The sequence below is a fragment of the Esox lucius genome, chromosome 13, assembly GCF_011004845.1.
Source record: "Esox lucius isolate fEsoLuc1 chromosome 13, fEsoLuc1.pri, whole genome shotgun sequence".
Taxonomy (NCBI): domain Eukaryota; kingdom Metazoa; phylum Chordata; class Actinopteri; order Esociformes; family Esocidae; genus Esox; species Esox lucius.
Genome location: NC_047581.1, coordinates 15,124,347 through 15,132,974, shown reverse-complemented (window position 1 = coordinate 15,132,974; position 8,628 = coordinate 15,124,347). Strand labels below are relative to the sequence as shown.

At 46.3% G+C, this 8,628-nt stretch overlaps 1 protein-coding gene across 11 annotated transcripts in view; it reads left to right on the top strand.

Annotated features, from left to right (window-relative positions):
* The first annotated feature begins 1,024 nt into the window (after nt 1-1,024).
* The window catches only part of ep400 (E1A binding protein p400), a 31,617-nt gene continuing 24,013 nt past the window's right edge, over nt 1,025-8,628 (top strand). For 8 of the 11 annotated variants that reach the window (XM_029124527.2, XM_029124526.2, XM_029124522.2 and 5 more), the window contains exons 1-12: nt 1,025-1,201; nt 1,991-3,316; nt 3,418-3,525; nt 4,454-4,535; nt 4,787-4,900; nt 6,690-7,081; nt 7,177-7,476; nt 7,574-7,759; nt 7,870-8,010; nt 8,099-8,177; nt 8,263-8,312; nt 8,399-8,453. In XM_029124527.2, the coding sequence (XP_028980360.2) occupies nt 2,006-3,316; nt 3,418-3,525; nt 4,454-4,535; nt 4,787-4,900; nt 6,690-7,081; nt 7,177-7,476; nt 7,574-7,759; nt 7,870-8,010; nt 8,099-8,177; nt 8,263-8,312; nt 8,399-8,453 (2,818 nt within the window). In that variant the 5' untranslated portion in view covers nt 1,025-1,201; nt 1,991-2,005. Of the gene's footprint in view, nt 1,202-1,244; nt 1,354-1,990; nt 3,317-3,417; nt 3,526-4,453; nt 4,536-4,786; nt 4,901-6,689; nt 7,082-7,176; nt 7,477-7,573; nt 7,760-7,869; nt 8,011-8,098; nt 8,178-8,262; nt 8,313-8,398; nt 8,454-8,628 lie in introns of those variants that run through there. The other 3 variants (XM_029124524.2, XM_029124519.2, XM_029124525.2) reach the window with 3 other exon arrangements.

Sequence of the window (8,628 nt, the reverse complement as noted above, 5' to 3'; positions counted from 1 at the left end):
GTCCCAACTTTTTTGGAATCGGGTTTGTAGTTGTAATAAAATATATCCTTCTTATAGAGTTGATGAAGTTGAATGTATTCTAGTATGTAATAGTTAGAAATTGGTTATGACAGGATTTTGTTTTCCTTATCTAAAAAGTATTTAACTGTTAACAGTCTTTTGGGCTCATCTGCATCTCTAAAGGTGGCACAGCAGGCTAATGATCTGTTCATGTAAGTCATTGACAGCTTCTTAAGATTGTTGGCTGGATTGTTAAGTAATTACCAAGTACAGTAGTGATTATCACCTCCATTTACACAAGGAATTATGGATCTAAATTGATGGCTATTAAGTAATTTGGAATGTGGCCAATGGAATGTAAAGTTCCAGCAACAATTGCAAATACACAGTGCCCCATGATTTTTTTGCATATAATCACTCTATCCACTGTCCTGAACATGGTCCTACAATACATTAAATGCAGCATATAGAATAGTGTTTTTTTTTAAATAGGGCAATATATATTTCATATCCATTGAGTTACATTGTGGCCAATGGAATGTGTTGAGCAAAACACCAGCAACAATTGCAAATACACAGTGGCCCTTGATTTTCTTGCACATAATCACTCTATAGAATCTCGTGAACATTTCCTAGAATACATTCACTGCGGCATATAGTATCGTTTTTTCTGTACAGGGCCATATTTATTGAATTTCCTTTGAGTTGCATTGTGGCCAATAGGATCTAGGATGGGTGGAGTAAAATGCCAGCAACAATTGCAAATACACAGTGCCCCTTGATTTCTTTGCATATAATTATTCTATCCACTCCTGAACATTTCCTACAATATACACTAAGCAAAGTGTCAACATCGATACATTTAATATAATTAAAAACGCGTTTTACTGCGGACTTCTATTTTGAAGGCAAAATCCGAAAACCGGAAGTCTTATTGTTGCTAGGGAATCTCTAATGTTGCTAGCATGACGCTTCTGTCCCAGGGTCATTCACTTCCTTTCAAACTAAACGGAACTGCATCCGGTTCTTCAAAGAATAGGTTGAAAAAAATAAGGTGGCCACCGCCATGTTTCAGAATGAAATATGTATAAAACATTGAATGTAATATTTCCGTATAGTAGCATTTACAATCATATTTTTTGTATTTGATTTTAAAGAATACTTGTTCTTTGATGAGACTACTGCAGGAGTTGTATTTGCTGTAAGTAACTAGATCCGGTGATGTCTGTTTACCCAGCTGCTAGCATTAGCTAGCACGCTATCGAAGGAAGAAGCAGTATATCGGCCTAATGCGTGTCACATAGCTGGACATTGAGTCGACGGAAACGTTTTTCTGTGACCACTGCATATATTGTATGTATGTCGTTGAGTTGCATTGTTGGGTAAAATCATTCTAAACCGCAGCGTTCACTAGCGCTATTACAGCTGAACTTGTGTGACAAAAGGCCGCACAACATTAGCATAATTTTATGTTGCTGGCTAACAACACATATTTTGAGAAGATGGGACAACCGTATGGCTTATGCTGATAGTTTAATATGGGTTTGGGTTAAATATGCTTTTAACTATCTATAAAGATATAAAACTTAACATCTTACCAGCTAGAAATATTACGTCGCTTATACTTAACAGTATTTCTACGTTGCCTGTCAAATTGTGCAAACAACAATGGTTAGCTAGTTAGCTAAAGTAGCTTTAGTTGTCACTGAAGATGCTTATCTGCACCTCTAAATATATCTAGGTCTGCAAGATTAATGACAGGCTAACTTTTCCAAGCCGTTCCTTAATCGTTGGCACTGTTTTCACAACGCGTAGCAATAGCAAATATTTTAGTTTTTAGCTGTGTGCAAAATGATTAATGATTGTCTTTCTCACAAGAATGGCAATGTTTGGTTGAACGAAACACACACTTCGTTTTAATTGTACTGCATCTTAACTAATATTGGCTTTATAATTCAATGACAATGTTTACCCTCGATTTCCCATACAGTAACAGCGTTACGCAATGCACCATGGGAATGGACCACAGAATATGCAACGGCAACTTCAGAGATCCAAGTCCAGCACTGGGTCTGAAGCTGAAGACCAACAGCAGCATACCATGGCAGTTACCCAACAGCAGGCAACAGCCAACCACCCACAATCACCTGTGACCACGTTTGCATCTGCAGCCAGCCCTTCAGCCCCCCAGTCCCCCAACTACCAGATAATCATGAGCCGCAGCCCCGTCACAGGTCAGAACATGAACCTCACCTTACATAATGTCAGTCCAGGTGTGACAGGCAACCAACAGATCACACTCACACCCCTCCCCCTGCAAAACCCAGGCTCTCCCGGTTTTCAACACCCGGCCCAGTGGAGGTTTGAGCCTATCCAGTCTCCCTTAATCCAGGTCCCGTCACCCCTGCCCCAATCCATGCAGCCCCAAAGTCCCACCCAGCACAGCCCTGTACCACTCCAGCGACCTGGGGGACCTGGAACGGGACTGGGGGTGTGTGGACAGAGCCCGACACGCTTTGTTGAGGCTGGGATGCTTGTGAGTAAGATCAGCCTCGGCAGCCCATCTGGGAGTGGGCACCTGTGCACTGTTTACCAGGAGGGGACAGGGCTGACGCAGCTAGCTTCAACCACGGCTGGTCAGGTGCAACTGTCCACCCAAGGGGCGCCAGGCTCTGTGCGTGAGCGCAGGCTGTCCCAGCCACACTCACAGACCGGAGGCACAATCCACCACCTTGGACCTCAGAGTCCTGTTGCCAGCGGGACTGCTCTGCCTACATTGGGGAGCCCAGGCCACATCACCACCTCCAATCTACCGCCTCAGATCAGCAGTATCATCCAGGGGCAGCTGGCACGCCCCCTGATATTTGATAAGACTTCGCAGGGTGTGGTAGCTGGAGTTGGAACTCCAGCCACAGCATCTTTCAATATGCCCTCTACCATTCCTCCCTCCAGTCCGTCCCTCACTAACCCTTCCCAAGGCATCTCCAACCCCCCCCTTACACCTACTAGCATGGGCTCCATGAAGAAACAGATGCCCAAAAAGCTGGAGGAGATTGCGCCACCCAACCCTGAAGTGGCCCAGCTGAGAAAGCAGTGCCTGGAGCACCACACTAAGAAGATGGAGGGCCTGAAGGAGATTTTCAAAGACTATTTGATAGAACTGTTCTTCCTGCAGCACCTCCAGGGGAACATGATGGACTACTTGGCTTTCAAAAAGAAGCCCTGTGTTCCGCTCTTCACCTACCTGCGGCAGAACGACCTGGACCTCGAGGAGGAAGAGGAAGAGGAGGAGCTGTCCGAGGTCATCAATGACGAGGTAGCGCTACGTAATTGGATTCATTAATCATACACTCAGTGTGTCTACGTTTTGCCTTGTGTTGAGTCTAGTCTAGTAGTTTAAATCTCTGCCACTTGCAGGTGAAGGTTGTCACTGGGAAGGATGGACAGGCTGGAACACCGGTTGCCATATCTACACAGCTTCCACCCAATGTTTCTGCAGCATTCTCTACCCAGACATTGTTCCAGGTAAAGAAGGGTGATGGGCTCCCAAATGACAGCAGTGTTTACACAGACAGGATAGAACTCATCATATTTATATGCTAGGTTTCCATCCAACTGGCGACATTGGATGCAATAATTTTCCATCAATCTTTTGTGCAACTTATGGTGTAAAAAAAACACTGCTTGTGATAACATAATGCTCAGAAAATGTATTTTCCTATGCAGGTTTTTATGTATCTAATAGAAATGTAACAAAGTGTGTATCAAGTACATCACCTCCAATCCAAAATACATTTATAAGAATCTTGTAAGTCCCACAGAATGGTTGGTATCTATCTACGATGTGGACTAGAAGCCTTTGTATTAGTTTGTACAACATGCAATCTGTTACAAGAACACAATATGAAAGGTATTTCAAAAATGTTCACTAATTACTTATACCAAATGTGAAATACATTTTTGTTTTTCCTTTGTTCTAACCCATTTTTTGTGGGGACCAGTTCCAAATCACGTTGCGTTCACGTCCAAGGAACAAGGGAGAGTTGAGGATCCAAATCATTGCTCGATAAACTGTACCGATTCTGATTTGCACGGTTAGCTTAACCAAGAAGTAGGCCGGAACAAATGTACGTTTTGGAGGGTACTCCTCTGGCTAAAATACAAAATTGAACTTGCAGCCCGGACACCAGGACAGTGCTGAGAGAATTTATGCTGCCCTTTGTGGGAAAAGATCGCTGTGCCGTAACCTGCAGCTCCACTGTGACACGGTACTTGTAGCCATTAGCTTAGCCACTCATGAATCCAACATCTCCGGTTTCATCAGCATGTTCAGGTCATTCAGCCACATGGAATGGTTTGGATGGAAGCTTGGTTAAAGCTTCCATTAAAGTACAAAAAAAAATGTATCTCTTATATCCAAGCTCTTGGTAACCCTTGGTGTATGGCTCCTCAGGTCCACCCGGGAGCAGCTGGTAGCATGACTACCCCTGGGGACATGGAGGCCTTTAAAAGACAACAGGCAATGGTTCAAGCAGGTAGGACAAGGGCAGTAAACTCCTGTGGCTCCTCTGTTGGTTTGTTTCCTCCCCCTTTTCTTTTTCTTTCTTTTCTTTTTTTTTTCTTTTTTTTTTTTTCCTTCCCTCAAATTGCTTCTGCTTTTAGATATTTGGCATCCAGCGCTATGTTTAGAAGTCTTAACCCCGAGGAAGGAGAGCTGGTCTGTGTGGTTTACAGAAGGTCATTGCTGTGTTTCCGTTATGAGGGTATTGTGTGTTTTAAATCCCAGATCAGGCTAAGAGGTCCCGGATTGAAGTTGGTCGCCATGGAATGATTTTCCAGCGTCCTGGTGCTTTAGGATCACCTGGCGTTCCACTCCAGCAGCTTATGCCGACAGCGCAAGGTAGGAGTGCTACTACCAGGCCGTTCTGTGTTCTGTTCGATGCTGCTGGACGTGTACCCATCCTACGAGGCAAACCGAATTCCAGCAACGTCCCATCGTCTCCAACGAAACCTCCAAGCAGCATCAACAAAGCAGTCTTCATCCATCCGCTGGGCAGACATCCCAGCAGGCCGCGGGAAGTTCAGGCTTAGCTCTCCCAGCACGCTCTCTCTCTAGACCAAGGGAAAAAATGGGGAAGAAGATTTCTTTTTAATCAAGTCTGAAGAAAAGGAATAGCCTCTCAATGGGATGATGCCATGTCTTATGATTTTTCACTTATGTTTTATTGATCATCCGTCTTCATCCGTTTCTTCTTTTCAAAGTAGTTTTGTTCTCGATCGTCTTTGTTTGGATGGACTTTCCTGTGCCGTTGGAGCTTTGGCTAATTTGCAAGCGGATCACGGAAAGTGAGAGGAGGAACCCTGGAAAACTAAAACATCTCTTTCCAGTGGGCCATATTTGCTCATTGAGTGATTGCTTTTTTTGTTCCTCCTTTTTCCTAATCATCGTAGTCATCCATCTCCCACAACCCTTGTCTCTCCGCGTTGTCAACATGGATTCACAATGCATCTCTGTCCTATGTTGAGACGTCAGTCGTCATCCGCCGTTTCCTCTCCTTGTTCCATCATCCTCTGTTGGTTTCCCCATCTGTTTCCCCATGGCATACCGTTCTGACTTGGCCTCTTTCCCTCAGTCGTAGTAGGAAGGAGAGGAGCCGTGTGGAGGAGGTTTGGTGCAGTCATGACGCCAGGTTGGCGTTGTGTGGGTGTGTCTGTCAGGGCCAGGTGTGGGTGTGTCTGTCAGGGCCAGGTGTTGGCATGGTCGAAGTGATGATGTGAGGGATGGTCAGGGAGGATAGGACAGGTGCTGCTTAGTCACTGTGCACAACTCTGCTCAGCCCAAGCCTGCTGTCTGCAAGATCCTGTGTGTCCTTCTGCTCACTTCTCTGCTTTGCTGTGTACTGTGTTCCACAAACCTAGAGGCAACCCGACTCCAGCACTCCTGCTAGGTTAACATTGCTTCATGCATGCTGTACATGTTTTTTTTGTGATAGTGGTTGCTCTTCTTTTTTTTTTTTCTTCTTTTTTTTTTTATAAACCTTCCCCTCAGTTTATTTTAATATTTCCTATTTGATTTCAAAACATTTCTTCTCAGTCCCTTTGCTGAAACGTATGCATGAATAGTTTTAATGACATTCTCTTAACATTTCAAATCATTTACATTTTATATATTTTATCCTTTATCGGTGGTCACGTTAAGATTTACATCTTTTACAAGTGAGCCCTATTTTCCTTTGTGATTTTTGCATTAATAAAGTAGTATTTCATTTGAGAGACATGTAGATGATCACATTTATTTTTCCTGTAATCATTGTGCTATATAATTTTCATTTAGTTCTCACTCTTCTTTAACAGTAAGAACTACTGCTGTTGACTCATAGCACATACAGTTAGTTTGTTCTGGATAGCCAATATTGTAAGTCGAGCTCTAAACACTTTCCTTCCATAATCTTGTGGTCATATTTAGAGAAATAACGGCTAAGTTGAGTAACCAGAGGCCTTCGGGCCTGACCACAACTCAGTCCCCCTCTGGTGTCCCTCAGTGCTCACCTGAATGGCAGTGTTCTCCAGGGGACCTCGATGCGCTCTCTCCACAGTGTAGCCTCCACAGAGTAGACCACAGCCACGTGTTGTTGTCCCGCTACTCCTTCCATTGGGTCTTCCCTTATGACTGTGTTACCTTGCTCCAGGCGGGATGCCCCCCAACCCGCAGTCAGTCCAGATCCCCGGGCAGAAGCAGAACCAGCCCCAGTATGACCCGTCCAAGGGACCGCCGGTGCAGAACGCTGCCAGCCTGCACACCCCTCCCCCCCAGCTGCCCAGCCGCCTGCCCCAAGGCTCCCTCCCCATGGCGGGCCTCCCCATGGCTATGTCCCAGCAGCCCCTGCATGTGGAGAGCTCCGCTCACGGTGCCAACCAGGCCCCGGTGAAGGTGCAGGGGGCTGGCCCGGTCATGGCTCCGGTTAACCCTCACACACAGCTCCAGGCTCAGCTCCAGCAGCAGATGCAGTCCAGCCTTCACCTCCAGATGCAGGCCCAGCAGCTCCAGCAGGCCCAGCCCATGCTGCAGCCGGGACACGCCGTGAGTCTCCGGGACATCCAGACATGTTGTTGGTTGGTTTTACGGATGTGTAGGTCAACCATTTGTCTCTCTCTCCCTCTGTCTCCTTTGATCAGACTGTGGCTCTCGCTCGTCCCGGAGCTGACTCCAACCAACCTGTCCAAAGAATGATGACCAACTCCCTGTCTAATCCCTCCATGTCTCCTAGCCCCCTAAACACACCCAACGCCCTCCCTTCCCCCCACGCCCTGTGCCCCCTCCGTCCCCCCGTGTCCAACATTAACCCCGTCACCCAGTCCAAACTGGCCGGGCCTAACGGAACCTCCACGGTCAAAATGGGAGGCTTTGGGCAAGGCTCTGGGGTGCAGTCTTCAGAGGGGAGCTCGCAGGACAAACAAGCTGAGCAGGCCAAACTGGTGAGGAGTTATTTCTGTGTTGTTCACCAGCTGTTCAGGCGCTTACGTGTTCACGGCTCATGATGTGAGCCCTCTGTCTCCATCTCTCACCCTCCAGGAGAGCCAGGTGCACCAGCGTATCTCGGAGCTGAGGAAAGAGGGCCAGTGGTCGGCCAGCCGACTGCCCAAGCTGATGGAGTCCTCCCGGCCCAAGTCTCACTGGGACTATCTCCTGGAGGAGATGCAGTGGATGGCAGTTGACTTTGCCCAGGAGAGGAGGTGGAAGATGGCCGCTGCTAAGAAGGTGCATCAAGTTCTACTGTAGCCTGATGAAAATGACGTCTGTGACTGGCTCCTCAATGACGTGCTCGTACATTGTTCCAGTGCTGTTGTTCACAAGTTAATTTTCCTCAGTTGGTTCGCACGTGTTCCCGTTACCATGACGAGCAGAAGAAGACGGAGGAGAGGTCCAAGAAAGAGGAAGAAATGCGGCTTCGTCACATTGCAAGCACCATCGCCAGGGAGGTGGAGTTCTTCTGGTCCAACATTGAACAGGTAGAGTTCTCTTTGTTTTAATTTGTTGTTCTGGTGAACTTGAATATATTTAGTGGCATCAACTTTTCTTGTTCTGGTTGTTTCTCAGGTTGTGGAGATTAAACTGCGTTTTGAGATTCACGAAAAGAGGCTTAAAACACTCAGTCTGCAGAGAGCAGTGAGTAAAGGTGAGTTTAATCAAGAACCTTTACATGAATCTTTTCTCTAAATGCGGGTTATTTTGGACTATCATGTGTATTCATTGCTTGGCAGGACAAGATGTTAAACCTGCTCTGACAACCGCAGGGAAAGCTGAAAAGGAGGTAGGTGGCTTGACAGATGGACTCACTCTGGTTATCCAGAATGCACAGTTGATTTATTTGGTGAGTCACAAAATGTTTCTTCACAGGAGCCCAGTATGTCAACAAGGAAGCGAAGGTCAAGTACTTCGCTGGCGGAAGAAAGTAAGTGTCTAAATGGATGTTTCCCGGGTGGGGACGTGCATGTTAAGTTTGGTCCATAATTTACATGGCATGACGATCCGATGATTTGTACCGGTCACCCCTTTAAGGCGCTGGTCTGCCGTTTTTTACTGACGAATGTTTAGCAGTGCTGTAACCTGTCTGTCTGCGTCATCTT